The sequence below is a fragment of the Oncorhynchus tshawytscha genome, linkage group LG27 (assembly GCF_018296145.1).
Source record: "Oncorhynchus tshawytscha isolate Ot180627B linkage group LG27, Otsh_v2.0, whole genome shotgun sequence".
Lineage (NCBI taxonomy): Eukaryota > Metazoa > Chordata > Actinopteri > Salmoniformes > Salmonidae > Oncorhynchus > Oncorhynchus tshawytscha.
This window is the reverse complement of record NC_056455.1, coordinates 19012565-19030445: the sequence shown is the minus strand read 5'-3', so window position 1 is coordinate 19030445 and position 17881 is coordinate 19012565. Positions and strand designations below refer to the sequence as shown.

Here is a 17881-nt window from a genome sequence, read left to right as displayed (position 1 = left end):
GAGTCTTGGTGGTTACAAACTTTTTCAATTTAAGAAAGATGGAGGCCACTGTGTTCTTGGGGAACTTCAATGCTGCAGAAATGTTGTGAAATGTCTTTCCCAGATCTGTGCCTCGACACTATCCTATCTCAGAGCTCTACGGACAATTCCTACGAGCTCATAGCTTGGTTTTGCTCTGACATGCACTGTTAACTGTGGGACCTTACATAGACAGATGTGTGCCTTTCCAAATCATGTCCAATCAATTTAATTTACCACAGGTGGACTCCAATCAAGTTGAAGAAACATCTCAAGTATAATCAATGGAAACAGGATGCACCTGAGCTCAATTTCAAGTCTCATAGCAAAGGGTCTGAATACTTCTGTAAATAAGGTGTTTCAGTTTAAGGTATTTGCAAACATTTATAAAAACCTGTTTTCACTTTGTCATTATAGGATATTGTGTGTATATTTAATTTTATACATTTTAGAATACAGCTGTAACAGAACAAAATGTGGGAAAATGGAAGGGGTCTGAATAGTTTCCAAATGCACTGTAGATCTCCCATACCACATGGATTCTAGACCACCAGAATCATGTCCTCCATCAATGTGAGAGAGATTCGGAGAACATACTGGTGTTGTGGGAGCATTACCCGTCATGCAGTAAGTTGAAAGCGGCCATGGTCTTATTGTACAGGTTGGCCCTTCCCTCCTCTGTTGCCAAAGCCAGCACGGTCCCAGGGAACAGGAGGTCCGGCTTCGAGCTCATGAAGAGCAGTGTGTCACAGCGAGGCCCCCAGGTGTTCACTATGTGTTTAGCTCTGGTCCACAGAGTCTGGGGTGAGGTCAACACCCAGCAGAGCAGTCGACCCGAAGAGGGGGTGGGGGAGGGGGGCAAAGGCGAGAGGACTGAGGCATTAGTGGCAACATCAGAGTGGTGTACTAAGAGAGAGAGAGAGCGAGAGAGAGAGAAAGATGATCATGCGGCTGAGTGTATTGGAGATATTCTGAGAGGTGTAAAACAAATACTGTAGCTCCAATTTACCTGAAGGGAGCTCACCCAAGAGGCTGCTGGTCCGTGAGGGCAAGGGCACTGTCTCCTGAGAGATCTGATATGCTTTGTAGTAAGCAATGGCCATGAAACAGAGACAGAACCCCAACACAAAGCCAGCACAGAACATAAAATCCAAGAGTCTGGAAGGCTTTGAAGTGGACTTAGACATAATCATCTGCACAAGACAAAATCATTTTGTAAAAGTAATGTCTAGGTTTACAAAAAAAGAGCATTCGCAGACTAAGTTAATCAAAAACCAATCTGGTTTATAAGAAGTTGCAACAAGGAGACACATCCAGCACAGAAAATGTCTAACTGACATCTTGGAGACTGGCCCTTATATACTAATCAGACAGCACCAAATGTTCTTGTCACAAATGTGGGCCTTCAATTGTGTAGGCAAAATGAAACGTCCCTCGTCTGTCAAGAATGTTGAATACAATTACTGGAACGTACTCTGATAATTGTCCTGGGTGTTGGTCGTTCAGCTAGTCGGAATATGACAAAATATCCACAGGAAAGTATTAAACAGACTTCAAAACATGGCTCTGTGTGTGGCAATCAAGATGTTTGCTCATGACTGAACACACGAGATGGAAGTACATGCACACATAATACAAGGCATTTACATGGTTTTGTGCCAAGTGCTAGAAATGTCTCCTTCAGTACCGGTGCACTAAAAAGCTGAGTAAACAATACTTTCTGATGGATATTCTGTCTCAAATTTCCAACAGCTGAAGGACCAACTGCACAGACAACCAATAGAGTAAGTTCAAATGTCATTTTATTCAACATTCTGGATTGTAAGGAACATTACCAGGATTCTGCAGTGCTTTGCTTTAGACTGTATACCAAGATTTGGTATAAAAGTCTGATTTATTAAGCTATAGAAACATCAGCCCAAGAAGCTTGTGGTTTGTCAAAACAGAAGGCAGTGACTTGGTCAGCTGCTAGAGTCACAGTGTCATAAATACAATACTACAGTGAATAATAAGTGTGTCCTTGTACATCGTCTGGCATCACCCACTATCAACAGATATGATAATAATCCATAACATAAGTCTATTGACCATCAACCCACACCTTGAGTGTCAAACACTGGACGTCATGTGTGTTACAGAAAGGGAAAATATAATTATGCTAAGCATAGTGTTAATCACTCTAAACTAAATGTGAACTTTAGTGATCTAAATGTCCCATTACCAACATGTTTAGACCTACAAATCAATCCTAAATCTTACATTTGGTTTTACAAAGTTCTATCATACATACCAACCCCCTACCTTCCAGAAACAGAACAATGACCTGATGTGACGGTTAATTGGACACCACCCCTGCAGACGCACTGCCCAACAATTGATTGATTGGGGACACAGTAAATGGACCACTAGATGGTGCCTTAGAGCACCTTGGACACAATCCTGGGCCCAGTTTATCAAAAATGATCCATCTGGATTTCACCTTTTCGTACAGGATTAAATGCATAGAAATAGAAAGGTATCCACATTCAAGACAATGATTTGTCCATTCTATTTCTGTGCATTTAATCATATCCGATAGGAAAAATCTGGGCGATGGTCCTGCAGGTTTGCAGCACAATGTCCTGAAACCAATTACTTTTTTCTTGGCCCAATAGCTTATGTTAGTAAGACAAGCTATACTTGTCTCAACTAATCAAGGGCTGCTTAAATGGAATCCTTATGTTAGTAGAAAATCAACATGAGTATTACAGATGTATACTGTTGAAACCAGTGGAGTAGTTCAGGGTAAACATACTTTAATAACATTTACACCCCTTGCAGAGAAAAAAATACTCACTGAAAAGGGATTGACATAACAAAAATAAGGCAGTTTATTGCAACTAATAGCATTGGTCATTGAACAAAAATAACCAAATATGCATGTGTAAAAATAACAGAGCACTTGATTTATAAAATCAGATTCATCAACAAAATATAAAAAGCAAAGTGACAAAACTGTTGATAGACAGACGTAACCAATTGCTGCACACATGAACACATACTGAAAGAGTAATGTCTGATTACTCAAGCAGGTCAATGACTTGGAGATTCAGGCCATCCAAAACCCATTACAATGGAGGAACAATGCCAATATCATTCAGCCACATGCATCAAATACACATCTAGCCACTATGTTAGCAACACTCAACCTGCAGCCACTCAAACACCTAAGAAAAGCTGATGGTTTTGTTAGAATTCAGTTCATCCTTGTCCTCCAAGTGTTCTGACTTAATCGCAAGTGCGTCATTCCAGTTTGTCTGTCATTTTGACAGGCAGGCAAGAGGATAGTATAAGCTGAGTCAGAGCTGGGACAGACTGACAAACAGACAGTACAATGACCAGATGGGTCAGGTGCAGAGAAAGACTTGGATAAGGAGATCTAGAGGAGAGGACAATTTAAATAGATAAATAAATATGCTTTTGGATAGCTTTGTAGCTTTGAATTACGCTAGTTAGATGTGTCCAAAAGGCATTAAATGCCAACATTTTGACATAGGAATTCACATACACACAACAGTGAAAAAACAGGATGGACAGTGTGAGGATATGAGAGAGGGTGTGGGTGAGGAGGGGCACAGACGAACTAGGATCCTTTTAGTTTCATTATAACTTTAATTTAATCCACACAAAAATCCAGAAATATTGAAGAGTTTTTCCCCCTCTAATCTTTGCAGACATGAAGCAGTGGGTTGAGTGGAGTTGGTTGGAGAAGGGTTTGGTTGAAAAAGGGTTTTGTTGGTAACTGTGTTAATAGTGACAGTAGGTAGGTAGATGTTCATGATCTATTGAGTGTCTCCAGGTTGAGGCAGGCGGTTTGGGTTGGTTGGTTGTTGGCTTTGCACTGGGCAGACAGAGCTCTGGTGGCATGGCGCCCCCTAGCTGGGGGAGAGTGCAGGGCTGGGTTCCATGCTGATGTTGACCAGACACTCACTGGACTTGAGGCTGGACATGGACTTGCAGCTGGGGAGAGAGGCCAGAGAGCCACAGAGACCCAGCATAGAAGGGGTGTAGTCTTTTCCTACAGAGGAGAGAATAGACAAAACACAATAAAACTCTGTCCCTAAAGCACACGTTGGCTATCAGCATAACTTAAAACACCCACATAAAATACACCATAGACACTGTTCAAACATGCCTTTGTATGTGTGCGCTTGTGAGGACATGTGGATGCATTCTTCTAAGTGGGTTTCTGTTTGTGTGTGGTTTGTGTTGATGCATGTATGACAGTGGGTGACTCGGTTCACATATTTCTGCAGCATCAGTATGCATTGCTGTGCGTCTACAAATGTGTTTGTATAATGTACATTTATCTGTTGAGCACCAACCTGTATCTCCGTTCTGTTGCCCATCCGTCTTCTGGGAATCAGAGTTCAGACTGACGTCAGCTGAGAGCTGCTCCAAACTGTGGAAGCTTCTCCTGAAGGGATGAGTGACATCATGAAATACGGTTACAATAACATCTGTGTAGAAATCGCTTCGAAATTCCCTGTTTGCTAAAATTATAATAGTTTTCCTAATTTTAGTTAATGTGACAAAACAAGTAAGTCTAGTGTAGAGAATCATTGTACCATCTAAACCACTGTGAAATATCTTTTCCAAACCAAAACCCGCTGGTTGAAGATGCTATACAAAACCGAAAGTAAAAGATGCAAAAATTAAACTTAACGGGAAGCATAGAAATACCACACATAGAACAGATATACACTTCTTATACTTCCTTTCAATGAGAATGACATGTCTATATCACCCATTTCTATGTGAATTTGTTTGTGTCGCCCAAAAAGTTACATAATGCAGCTTTAAATGTACTCATTCAGTAGATATACCTGCGGAAGAGCTTGACGTCCCCCTGGTTGTTGTAGCCTCGTATGGAGGGCCACTGATTGACCAGAGGGATGGACAGATCCTTAGTCAGGTGGGAGGAATCACAGGGGATGAGGGCAGTGCTGGAAGGAACACGCTTGTGATTAACTCTTAACATCATCTGATATGTGATGTACTGCATTTGTGTGTGTCTGTTTATGATGTTTTATGTGTCCCCGTCAATGTATACTAGTGTGTGTGCATTTGTATACTGCTCTCACAGTTGTGCCTGCAGCTCCAGTACGATGGACTCCAGCTCCTTCTTCTCCTGCAGGCTCTGGACTCTGAGCTCGTCCAGCCTGGCACTCAGCTTCTTGTTCTCCGTCTCCACGTTCTTCAGCTGGGACTCCCGCAGACGCACCAGCTCCTCCAGGTAGCCCTGCATGACAGACACAGACCCAGACGCAGACAAAGAGTTAGAAGATAGGACTGGAGTGCACACAGATAGACTGTTCTGCATACCGCAAAAGTACATAATTATTACTCTATATACAGTGCCTTCGGAAAGTATTCAGACCCCTTGACGTTTTCCACATTTTGTTACGTTACAGCCTTATTCTAAAATGGTTCAAATCAAATAAATTCCTCAATCTACACACAATACACCATAATGACACATTTTAGAAAATTTAGGCAATTTACATAAATATTCAGACCCTTTACTATGAAACTCGAAATTGAGCTCAGATGCATTCTGTTTCCATTGATCATCCTTGAGATGTTTCTACAACTTGATTGGTTTCCACCTGTCGTAAATTCAATTGATTGGACATGATTTGGAAAGGCTCACACCTGTCTACATAAGGTCCCACAGTTGACGGTGCAGAGCAAAAACCAAGCCATGAGGTCGAAGGAATTGTCCGTAGAGCTCAGAGACAGGATTGTGTCGAGGCACAGATCTGGGAAAGTGTACCAAAACATGTCTGCAGCATTAAAGGCCCCCCAAAACACAGTGGCTTCCATCATTCTTAAATTGAAGAAGTTTAGAACCACCAAGACTCTTCCAGAAGGACAATCATCTCTGCAGCACTTTACCAATCAAGCATTTATGGTTGAGTGGCCAGATGGAAGCCACTCCTCAGTAAAAGGCACATGAAAGTCCACTTGGAATTTGCCAAAAGTCACCTAAAGACTCTCAGACCACGAGAAACAAGATGATCTGGTCTGATGAAACCAAGATTGAACTCTTTGGCCTGAATGCCAAGCGTTACCTGGCACCATCCCTATGGTGAAGCATGGTGTTGGAAGCATCCTGCTGTGGGGATGTTTTTCAAAGGCAGGGACAGGGAGACTGCTCAGGATTGAGGGAAAGATGAACGGAGCAAAGTACAGAGAGATCCTTGATGAAAACCTGCTACAGAGCGCTCAGGATCTCAGACTGGGGGGGAAGGTTCACCTTCCAACAGGACAACAACCCTAAGCACACAGCCAAGACACCACAGGAGTGGCTTCGGGGACAAGTCTTGAAATGTCCTTGAGTGGCCCAGCCAGAGCCTGGACTTGAACCCGATGGAACATCTCTGGAGACCTGAAAAGCTGGAAGAGATTCTTTGCCCCATGTCTTTAGAAATGTAAGGTTATCAGGAGGTCAAAAGGTCACCTTCTGTGCATACACAATCTTAAACCTCTGCTCCATCTTGCGACACTTGTTCCTCCAGCTCTCCTCGTCGGTGACCAGGGGGATGTAAGGGTGTTCTGGGACACTTTCGTCACTGGCACTGCTGTCCACACTGCACCGGTCATCCTCATCACTCAGGTAGTCATAGCTGTAAGCAGGGGACATATAATATAGCAGGGGAGTTACACACCGCTTATAGTCATATCTATGGGTATGACTAAGCTACTGACTAGTATGACATATATTCGCGAAGTGGGCATGTGGTTGTCTCACCTCTGAGTGAACTTCAGGTAAGGTGTGAAGTCAATCACTGCAGGGGACTTCCCATCCAGCGCCTCCCCCTTCAAGCAAAAACTGGACAGAGAAAGAATTGTGAACTTTAAGATAACAATAACAAATAATAATGCTATGATTCTGCAGGCCTGAGTAATGCTGCCTCACCTGAAGTCTATGGCACTGAGGCCAATGAGCATGCCTGTCAGAACAGTGGCCTCCTCTCTCAGTATGATGGCTCCGTCATCATAGAACCTCCTGCAGTGCAAAGCCTTATGATTAGTTATGTTTTTCATGTTGTTTCGAACGTAGCTTGGCAGTTAATAGGCTAGATGGGATACTATTTTGTGGTATATCTGACCTGGTTGTCCGTGTGTCCCTCAGGGCTGTGGCCACATACTCAGACAGACGCTTCTCCATCAGCGCCACACGGATCCATGCCCGACCCTGCAGGAAACATTGGAAGGAGAGAAAGAAAGAGAGCGAAAGGCGGGGTCAGTGGGAACGAGAGCGTGAGTGCCAGCTAAGGGATTTGTTACTCTGAAGCTCTGGAGACACACACACACCCGATCCCAGTCCTTGCCTTGGCTCGTGAGGTGCTGATGTTCTCAATGTTTTCGATGCTGGCGATGCAGTTGTTCTGCACCTTGCTGCATGCCAGCCGGATGTAGTCCCAGAAACTTCGCTGGCCATCTGAGATGAACCAGCTTCCTGGACCTGGTCCACAGATAAAACACTGACAATGACTCCCATCTCCTACAACAGCCCACACAGTGTCCCTGTCGCTCAACGCAACACAGCAGATTGGCTTTGCATCAGCACTTTAACTCAGTCAAAACAGATGGACATGCCATGAGCTCATGTAAAAATCATTACATTTGCCTATTATATGTGTGACATTATACATATTATGTAAATAGGTAAATAGTAACATTTGAAACTAGGGTAAGCCTTGAGGCTTCCGTATCCTGAATTAGAAGACCGAGAGACTGATGGACACTTCCATGTCCTATACCTGCCATGTTACCTTTGAAGCGGTGGCTGAGGATGTGTTCCAAGATTGCAGCGAAGTTAACAAACTCCTCGGATGAGTCATCGATGGGCTCGGCTGTGTACTTTTCCAGGAGTGTCTTCACCGAGAATCTAAAAGAGAGGAGAAGAGAGAGACAGAGGAATGAGAAACAAACAAGATAACTACGTACGTATTTGCAAAACTATTATATATGCAATAAAATGCAAGTAGCAAAGAGGTACAGTATGTTGAAAGTAAAGAAATCATGTAAAAAACAACAGTAGAAGCAGACAGGCAGAGAAATGTACTACTGTACTTGACTTGTGCTAAACAATAGCTGAGATTAGTTCTTTGGGAGCAATGCCAGCGAATGCATCTGAGGTCACCCCCAATTGTCTTGTGTGCAACACAATGTCCCCCTTCAGATGCTCCGCAAAGTGTCCGTGACAACAACACAATTAACCCCCTTGTCCCAACCAATGGCAGATGACACGGTTGTCGGCGTGGCGGCCTTTGTTCAGTATGGGCTCCCAGGTCCTGTCCGTCCCTTGGTCTGATCCCTGTAAGGAACCAGCCGGCATCAGAGTATGACCAAATACAACCCCCCCCCCCCGCCCCCTCTATACACGGTGGTCTGATCTATTTAGGACAGCTGTAGCCACGGATTTAGTTTGGTTGATGACCTCAAGATTTCACTGCACATCCCACTGAGAGCTAAGCACAAGAGGCTATGCTGTGCCTGCTGAGTGTAAGCTAAGAGAGAGTCCAGGCACAGACTAGGGCTGACTGCCTCTTGTTCCATGGGAAACACTAGCATCACCGAGGGCAAGACTGCCCTGGCAGTGGGCAAAACTTCCATAGCCAGGGGCAAGACCACGGTCGCGATGGGCAACACCTCCGTCTCCAGAGGAGTGACCACCACCTCCATGGGGGACTCCACCATCAGTAGGGAGAAGACCACAGTAGCTCTTGGCAGAGCTAGTTTCACCAGGGGAACCACCACCACCTCCTTCCGGAAGGCTCTGATGTCAAAGCGCAGGACCACCTAGAATAAATGGACAGGAGCTCAGATGCCAGGTCCAAGACTCCCAAAGCAACCAGGACGTCAAAAAAAGACTTGACTGAAGAGGAGGAGTGGAAAGTCACCTTCCTGTCCAGCAAGACTAGCTTCACTAAGGGCAGGATCTTGATTCTGAAGACTAAGTACGCCATCTCCTGGGGCAAGTCCTCAGTCTCGTGGAGCAGAACCACCGCTACCCTGGGAAAAATCACTGTGACCATGGGAAAGACCTCCGTGACACGAGACCAGACCACCAGCTCTCTGACCACTCTCACCTTCACCCATGGAGAGAAGTCTGTGTCTGTGGTCAAATCCAGCCTCACTAGGGGCAGACAAACTACACGGAACATCTACTGGGATTTCCACCTGTGATTATTGTATACCGTTACACTCAAAACAGAGGGACTTTAATCTGCTCAGTTTCAGCAGGTCAGTAGTAGCTTAAATCATGTCCATTTCTAATCAATTATTCCATGTGTCTGATCAATGTGCAGCATTCTGCAGCTCGAGTGTCAATGAAGCATTCATGTTTTCGAAGAAAAACATTTGAGCATGTCTTTCAAAATGAATCCCACATGATGAGAGTGTTGTTCGGATGTGTTACGGATCTAACAGGCTTGAAATCAGATATTCAGATGTGTGACGGAGGAGATGAGGTTGGTGGTGTGTTGGCAGGGAGGGAGGCAGGAGGACACAGCTGTGTGTGGTGTATGTGGAGACACTGGACAGAGCATGTGTCATCATCAGTGTGCTGTTCAACAGAGAACCTCAACGGTAATTCTCTGAAGCAAAAATACAGTTTAAATGTCCCCATTTGTTATAAAACAACAATTGCATGCTGATGAAATTGGTCTGTTTCAAGGTTGAACACATTACAATAACTATGCTATGTTCAGTTTATAAAGGACGGTCTTAAACTAGGAAATGTGTCTGTCATAACTGATTGATTGATGTAACCTGATGGAAATGTGTCTGTCATAACTGATTGATTGATGTAACCTGATGCTTATAAAATAACTGCTTCAACACTGCTTGGCTTGATTTTGTTTGTTTGCAAATTTGACATATTATATAACATACAAGTAGTAGGAAACAATTGATATGTACTATCCTGAAGTGGAATAATGAATTATTTTCATACTAAAGGACAAGGACCATAGACAAATGGAATAGAAGATTATCTGATCATCTCTAGATGGAATAGACCATTTTATGGACACAGACACTTGGAAAAATCCTAAGAGCCACACCCATATTGGAGACTGAAGCCACATTGCACATTTGAGAAGAGAGGTCATAGGTCATTGATGGAAAACATGAACTTACGTCAACATCCTTGCCTATATAATAATGTCTCACATGATATGTTTCATGATGCACATGTTCTATACAGCTTCACACAGAACTAAGGATTTACAATCAGGGGATATAGGCAACAATGCCGCAGGATCAAGTGATGTCACCACATATTGTCCTCTGGGCAACAATGTCTCCTTCAGCCGCATCGTGGTGGTGATGGGACAATCGTTCCACTGTACCAAGCCCTCAGATAGGCTACAGCCACCTACGGCTGCCTCTGTCCAATCACAGGGACACATGGGTGGTATGTGGCCTTCCAGAGCCCACGTCTAAAAGCTCAACGAAGGCATTATGTGACACGGGGGGGGTAGCACTATCCACACTTAGCATTCTGGTCTACTCTGGACTCTCGTTACTGTTACTATCACAACCAAGCTTTACTGAGCGGGGTGTGCTGCATGAGCGTGCAATGTGTCGCGCCGAGTGAACCCCAAAATCCACCACCTCAGCAGGGTCAGGAATTCAACCTTCTTCTCAATGGGCAACACCAGCATCACCGAGGGGAAGACGGCCCTCTCCCTGGGAAACACCACTATCAAGAGGGGCAAGACCAAGCTCACTGTGGGCAACTCGTCTATCACCAGGGGCAAGAAGACCACTTCTCTGGGCGCCTCCACCATCGCCAGTGCCAAGACCAAGCTCACTATGGGCAATGCCTCCTTCAGCAGGGGTACCACCACCACCTCGTTTCGAAAAGCCTTTTTCGCCAAACGCAAGACCCTCTAGATGAGAGGGGACATCATTGGGTGGAGGGACTGGTGGCTAACTCAACAAAACGGAAAGACAACAACACCATCACAGGGGACATAAGGACATCACCACAACATCTACACAGACTATATCTAAACTGACTTCTAAAACACTGGATTATTTTGCTTTGGACCATTTTACTGTTTTGATCAAACAGGATTTTAATCAAGGAAACAGGTCAGTGGTTTTAGAATTCTTAGATGTGTTCTACTCTACCCATGATTCCAGGTGAGTTATGTGTTGTGCAGAAGTCAATGTCTGTTGTACATGTTATTGTTGGACACCCTATTCAGTTGCCTAGAGAACAAAACTTTGAGAACATTTGGCCTGCTACATTGTTGCAATATTCTATGACAATTAGGCACTTTAGGTATTTCTGCAGTCCTGATATGTCAAGGAAATCCGTAGTTAGCAAGATGGTCATCTCTGATTATCAGTAAAATCAGTTTATGTGATTACAACATCAGAATCTAATACTGTTGTTGAATGATTAGAAATTGATAATGTCTCTCGATATGAAGGGGAGTTAGAGCAGTAATAACTGGTATGACTTAAATGCTAATGGATTGAGTGCCACAGCAAGATACACTTGGTACGATTTGTCACTGAAAAACAACTGCCCGGCCTTAAAACAAACATCTTTTGTGCCCCTCTCACTCCTCTCGGATCCCAGCCAAACCCACTCTCAGCTCTCTTCAAACGTCCCCTTGTTCTTTTGGTACCTTTCCTACTGTACTTATGTTCAGTTGTGCTTCATTTACAATACAATTTAGGATCAGGGTTCTCTAATTTGTCCAAAATAATCTCAGAAGATTAGGATTGACAGCTCTCAATCACAATTTTAACTCTTCCCCACGTTGTCTGACTCTCTCCCTCATCGCCCCCCTCCCCTCTCCTCTCCTCTCCCCAGTCTTGGCCTAACCAGCAGGATCAGCTGACACTGGAGGATTCCTCCCTGACCACGGCCATGTGAAGTGAACACTGTCTGTCTGATGGTGTGTTTCAGATTCTCTACTGGGTGTGCGTGCACCTGGAGGATCCCTCCCATAGGGGAGATGAGCTCAGCCAAGGGAGGAGATGCAAGCCCTGTGTCTATGCACCATGCAATATCATGGGAGGAGATAGAATTAGTTGACTTATTTGCTCTGACGGAGAGATTTCAAACGTTATGACCAAAATAATGTGTCACATCAAGCAATGTCAATAGCTGGAAGGGTGTGCCTCACATGTCAGTGAAGTGAATGTGAAGGGAATGAGGAACCAGGCAGGGTGTCTCATGGCCAGTGTATGTGCATTTGGAGGAGTAGAAAAATAGAGGTGCTGGGCTGGGAAGAACTGAAGGCATAAGTCATAATAATGAACATGATGAGGGGATGTGATATGAAGGATATAGTATGTCACAGACAGTAAATATGGTAATAGGAGAAGAAATAGGTGGGGAAAGGTTCAAGTGATATCTGAACTTGTATAATAGTGTATATATACACTGTAATGTTAAGTGTTTGGTCCTGCTGGTAACGTTCACATTGCAATGCTAATGAACCTTGCTTATGTTTATAGTAAGGCAGAGATCATTTGTGCAATAATATGCTAGAAATATGTGAAAACAAGAGGGAAACAAGAGGATAAATCAGGCTGAAAAGAACACCAATATTACGATGATAATTTGTTATTCTAGGATGGCAGGCTCCGAGTGCTGCTTTAATGTGCACAATGAACAATGGGACAGCAACTTCTGAGTGGATGAGAAGGGTTTTTATGAGGAAAACGTAGAGCAGTGGAACCCTGAGGCTGAGAGAGAGAGAGAGAGAGAGAGAGAGAGAGGAGAGAGAGAGAGAGGGGTAGAGAGAGAGAGGGGTAGAGAGAGAGGGGGGTAGAGAGAGAGAGAGGGGGTAGAGAGAGAGGAGAGAGAGCTGAGAGAGAGAGAGAGGGGTGAGAGAGAGAAAGGGGTAGAGAGAGAGGGGGTGAGAGAGAGAGAGCGAGGAGACCATTTGTGGTGCTTTGCCATTGTTTAACACAAGAAAGGACACACTCAGAGTGAAGAACCATACTGTGCAGTCCCTCACAGAAGCCACATTCAAGTTTCAAAGTCCTTCACAATCATTGTGCAGCTGGTCCCACTTTATAAGTCCTCCTCAGGATATTGCAACAGAGACAGTAATGGCCCATTCTCCCCAGCCACACCCAAAACAATTGAAGGCTTCAAAACTCAAAAGATGACTTGTTCTTCCTTCTCATCTCATCCACTTTTATTTACAGGGAGCACGGGTGCAATAGGGTAGGACCTCCAAATCTTTAACTATCTTATTTATGTTGTTTTCTTAGGTTCAACATGTTGGCACCAACAGTGTTCATCCAGTCATGGACCTCGTCATGAGAGCTCTTAGGCCAGAATATGCAACAAAGTAAAATATCAACTGGCCTGTAACAAGATTCCCTAGTGATAGCTGTTTCTCCTGGTTTGGCCTCTTTCAATAAGGTAAAATAGCAGCTATTGGTACAGTCTGTTTCTCTCAAATGAACCAAGTACAGATGACACTCTGGTCCCGTCATGTTTTAAAAACATATGTAGCCCATAGCAACAGCTATACTGTTTTGTAAGACTTATTTTATTCTTGACATTTTATTATTATTCTGGCCATGGTAAATACTTATAAATGAAAGCCAGCTTAAGGCATGAGTGGTATCTCCTTCAAAAGTTATTTTTTTCTCAGAACTTGAAAAGTTGATGGTGCCAAGCTCCAACTGAGATTTCTTCAGTCATTTTCAAACACACATCAAATTAGTACATGAATACATGAGACTTTTCCACTTGGAGACTACCAGCTGGACCATACTGTATATCTATGACCTCTGCTGACTTAACTATTGACCTAAGACCTTTGACCCGGGGAAGCAACAATAGTTCCCTGTGATGTTGAGAGTATTTCCAGATTTCCGTCACTGTACTGTCTATTGCTGTGCATGGAAATCTCTGTCATCAGAATAGGTTCAGTCGATGAAACATGATGTAATGGGGAGGTCACTTTGACACATCAGATCACTGCATTTTAGAAGTCACTATATCTGGGCTTTGGTGTCGAAAACAGGGCCATCACAGAATACGTCTACTAGTATTACTGAACCCTACTATATCAGTATAGCACTACAACAACCATGTTAATGACTTGGAGGAAGAGCTTTGAATGGGAGTGTGATGCCACTTTGGCAAAATCCATTATGATCCCTGATGACAAATTGGCATGGGGATGAAGTACTGGGTCCAGCATTTCACCAAGGGTCAATGACACAGTAAACAGATTCAAATTCAGTAATCAAGAACAACTCTGAATGTTCTATTATCATACACAAATAGGCCTCAAACCAAGGATTTACTTCCAAAAAAAATGAAAAATAGGAAATCCAAACATGTTAATCTATGTGTGTCGATGTCTGGTAAATGTGTGTGTTGTGATAGTGGAGGAAATGTTTTGTATTCAAATTGAAAATATATACACGTGCACTAGTGTTAGAAGAAGGATCATGCTTGGGCTGGTGTGCTAACTGAACACTAATTTGGGCTACGTTGGGAGGGATGGCTAATGATCTGAAGATAACTGTGTCCATATCAGTCAAACCTTTTTCATGACTCCCTCCATTACTCTTGGCATTAGTCTGGAGCACAGATCCACCCTCTATTCTTTGCCACAAGGCTGCCCTGCTCTGCCCTGCTGGTAGCCCTGCCTACACATTGAGACACACACACAACATCAACCTGACTCTATGCACAGCCAGAGGTCCTGAGGTCACAAACATTCACAACCTTTGTCAACTTGAACACCACCTGGGACAAGGGCTGTCATTGGCTGACACATGGAAGTATGATACACGTCTGTCTGGCAGGAAAAGAGGCCTCTGACTTACAGCCCATCTTAGACTGCACAATACAAAAGGTAGACTTGACATCGACACAGATGCTTTCAGATATTCAAAGCCTGGGGAATACATGTATTACCCTTGCAATAAACTTAATTCATAGCTCTCATTGAAAAGTAATTCATGTCTTTCCAAGTGGAGACAACTGTATGATTAGCATTACTGATGAAAAACTGTTGTGAACATTTTTTGTTTTGTTTTGTGTCCTGTGCCTGTGTCTTTAAATGTCTTGGATTAAATGTTCTTGGCACGGTCAGTGTCTGAAAAATGACCGAACTGCAACAAATGTCTCTTTGTTCTCTCGCTAATCCTTCTTGGAGTCTGAAGTCTATGTCTTTGAAAACATTATTTATGGTCATGATCCATGTCTGTTCTATGTGTTCTATTACACTATGTTCCACTAAATGCAGACAGAACCCTTGACAGAGAGGTGCTGTAATAAAAAAGTGCTTGATCGTGTTCCTGGAGTTTTCATTTGTCTCTATTCTTCTATCCAAGCAGCAAACAAACACTAAACTCAACATGTCATATCATGAGGATGTGGCCAATGTCGATGTCATCGGATTGGAAGGAAGGCAAGATATCCATGATTTGTAACAATGAACCATATAAGCCTCCCAACACTCCACATTGAATGCGTAACTCATTTTCTGCTATTTTTTTTGTCGAGAAATTATTTAGTGAGAGCACCAGGAGCTTGAGTGATGTCACTCCCGTTGGTCCCCTTAGAACAATGCCTCCCTCAGGAGATAAAATGTTGTGTCCCTGACAGCAAGACAATGGGTCTCCTGGCCGCACAGAGTGACAGCACACACTGGACACATACAAGCTTCATCTGATAGTTTCACGTCTAATCATGAGGGTGCCCACAGATAATATATTCACATTGCTAACATACAAGCTGCAGGCCACAGACCCACACGTTTCTGAGGCAACAATCCAGTTGCTGTTCCTACTGGAGCTCCTTATATGAAGACAGGGATATAAACCATGATGACTCAGACGGAGATGAGGACACACAGTGAAGAGGAAGCTTACAGTATAGATGACATAAGGACACATTATTGGAGATAAGACACATTGGGTTTATTCTTTCAGTATTTTGCAAAAACACATATGCACTCAAAATAATTGTGAATATATATATATAGAATTGAATATAGTATTATATTAATTTACATAACAAATGTTTATCATCATGAAGTATTTGTATTTCACATTAATTATGCCTTTACAAATAGGAATATTCTAGGATGGAGCACTGATGATACATTAGCCTACATTGGGTAAAACATAACTTGGTGAAGGAGGTCAAGTTATCAAATAGCATTCCCATGACATAATTACGTAAAATTCTGGCAAATTAGGTGGCCCAAACTGTTGCATATACACAATCTGGGGACACAATTTCACCTGGTTATGACTGCTAAATATGCAGATTTAAAAATATATACTTCTATTCATTTTAAGAAAGGCAGCTGTAGGTATCAAGGACTCTGGTATCAATTATATGCAACGCAGGACACGCTAGATAAACTAGTAATATCATCAACTTTGTGTAAAAATTATGATTGATTGATTTTAATAAGATAGGCCTATACTTTTTTCTGAATGAGAGGCAGGTGGTTAGAGCGTTGGACTAGTTAACCGTAAGGTTGCAAGATTGAATCCGCAGCTGACAAGGTAAAAATCTGTCATTCTGCCCCTGAATGAGGCAGTTAAATTCCTAGGCCTCTGGAATGTGTTCTTTAGTTGCATAATGAAAGATGAAATAAAAGCACAGCAGCATTCAATGACCATAATAAACATCCGATTTCACTGTGATGTCATTATCTTGGAGCAGCATTTCTATAAGCGGTAAATAATGTCCTCGTTCCAAGAAGGTTGTCGTCATTGCGACATCACCGACCTGGGGAATTCTGGTGGACCTATGCTCTCTCAAACATAGGCCTCACACACCCCATTTAATCCACTTTCCTTTCAAATAGGCCGACATAGCGGCGGAGACAGCCGGGTGTCCACCAAGGTGAAACCGCATATGTGGCTGTTTATTTTTAAAGCGATCTGATTCTCTCTCACCGTTATTTACCAAGATTTTAAAAAACATAAAACATTTATCCATTTAAATTTCCCCAAGTAGCCTAATGTATCGGCTACCACAGTGCCCATAGCTGTGGAATATGTTGCCTTTTGTTTTTCTTTTCGTTTTCTTATGAGAATATATGATTGGGAACAAACACAGGACACAGAGCTGGCACTAACACTTAACTAATTGCAGCCGCAAATTATTCGAACGCTTAATACATTGTAGCCTAAGCCATTACACATTGATTTCCATGCATGCATTAACTAATATGTGTGGTTAACATTACGTGCCAACCACACGAAACCTCTGCTCCCTTGTGTTTACCTGCATACGGTGATGAGATTTTTTCGCTCCACGCCGACGCTCCGAGAAGATGCCTTTTTCGATGTCAAACCCATAGCCATTGCTTTTCGGACACAGCCGGATTCCATTCAGCAGCGGTACGGAGCCTTCCGGTAGCCCTGCACCACCAAGACCCCTCCCTCCGCAGGCCTATGCCATATATTCCGGTGTCCTCACTTCTCCGCGAGAAGCTGATGCTTAATTAGTGGGCTCTACGTTGACGCACAACGATGGAGTTGTGCAGGGTCGAGTTGGGCAGGGTGAATAGACAGAGAGTATAATTAAAATACCCTCTGCATCAAGATACCCAATGCACATATGTTGATTTATCCTACATAAAATATCCTATAATTTAATAATCCTACATTTTATCATAACGTGCTTTGCGGTTTTATAACACTATATAAAATGATATTATTTAGTTGCGCCACAAGATATCTTACAAATAATATGCAATAAAACAATTAGAAATTGGCATGAAATAAATGCAAATGTAGTCTACTTAATTGTATATGTTGTACTGTAGATAATTGGCCACAAGGTGGA

At 43.1% G+C, this 17881-nt stretch overlaps 3 protein-coding genes across 6 annotated transcripts in view; 1 reads left to right on the top strand and 2 right to left on the bottom strand.

Moving 5' to 3' along the window:
* The window catches only part of LOC112228576 (glycoprotein-N-acetylgalactosamine 3-beta-galactosyltransferase 1-like), a 4258-nt gene extending 1589 nt beyond the window's left edge, over nucleotides 1-2669 (bottom strand). Inside the window, exons 1-3 of one of the 2 annotated variants that reach the window (XM_024394008.2) lie at nucleotides 2309-2669; nucleotides 1028-1211; nucleotides 636-924 (exon numbers count right to left, since the gene is read on the bottom strand). In XM_024394008.2, the coding sequence (XP_024249776.2) occupies nucleotides 636-924; nucleotides 1028-1211 (473 nt within the window). In that variant the 5' untranslated portion in view covers nucleotides 2309-2669. The remainder of the gene's footprint in view (nucleotides 1-635; nucleotides 925-1027; nucleotides 1212-2308) is intronic. The other variant, XM_042307379.1, reaches the window with a different exon arrangement.
* Nucleotides 2670-2791: 122 nt separating this feature from the next.
* On the bottom strand, nucleotides 2792-17578 carry rundc3aa (RUN domain containing 3Aa). Its single transcript, XM_042307377.1, has 11 exons — nucleotides 17318-17578; nucleotides 7839-7954; nucleotides 7395-7528; nucleotides 7173-7258; nucleotides 6980-7069; nucleotides 6812-6892; nucleotides 6521-6686; nucleotides 5142-5299; nucleotides 4884-5003; nucleotides 4383-4474; nucleotides 2792-4075 (listed from the first exon to the last, which is right to left on the bottom strand). The coding sequence occupies exons 1-11, from the start codon at nucleotides 17422-17424 to the stop codon at nucleotides 3933-3935; spliced, it is 1293 nt and encodes a 430-aa protein (XP_042163311.1). The 5' UTR covers nucleotides 17425-17578; the 3' UTR covers nucleotides 2792-3932.
* On the top strand, nucleotides 8895-15366 carry zwi (zwilling). Of its 3 annotated transcripts, none has more exons than XR_006080122.1 (2): nucleotides 8895-9312; nucleotides 13318-15366. XR_006080122.1 is itself a non-coding variant. In XM_042307380.1 (2 exons), exon 2 carries the CDS (start codon nucleotides 10720-10722, stop codon nucleotides 10966-10968), a length of 249 nt encoding a protein of 82 aa, XP_042163314.1. In that variant the 5' UTR covers nucleotides 8895-9312; nucleotides 10030-10719; the 3' UTR covers nucleotides 10969-11070. The 3 variants fall into 3 exon arrangements, 1 of the variants encoding a protein (XP_042163314.1); XR_006080121.1 differs by lacking the exon at nucleotides 13318-15366 and adding an exon at nucleotides 11903-12834; XM_042307380.1 differs by lacking the exon at nucleotides 13318-15366 and adding an exon at nucleotides 10030-11070.
* Nucleotides 17579-17881: the final 303 nt, after the last annotated feature.

Excerpts from the sequence above, each read along its gene's own strand:
- zwi (XM_042307380.1), top strand. The coding sequence starts at position 10,720 with ATGGGCAACACCAGCATCACCGAGGGGAAGACGGCCCTCTCCCTGGGA.
- rundc3aa (XM_042307377.1), bottom strand. The coding sequence starts at position 17,424 with ATGGAATCCGGCTGTGTCCGAAAAGCAATGGCTATGGGTTTGACATCG. Across the intron at positions 7,259-7,394 it reads TCAGCACCTCACGAGCCAAG|GGTCGGGCATGGATCCGTGT; the intron begins GCAAGGACTGGG and ends TGTTTCCTGCAG. Across the intron at positions 5,004-5,141 it reads CTGGAGCTGCAGGCACAACT|CACTGCCCTCATCCCCTGTG; the intron begins GTGAGAGCAGTA and ends TGTTCCTTCCAG.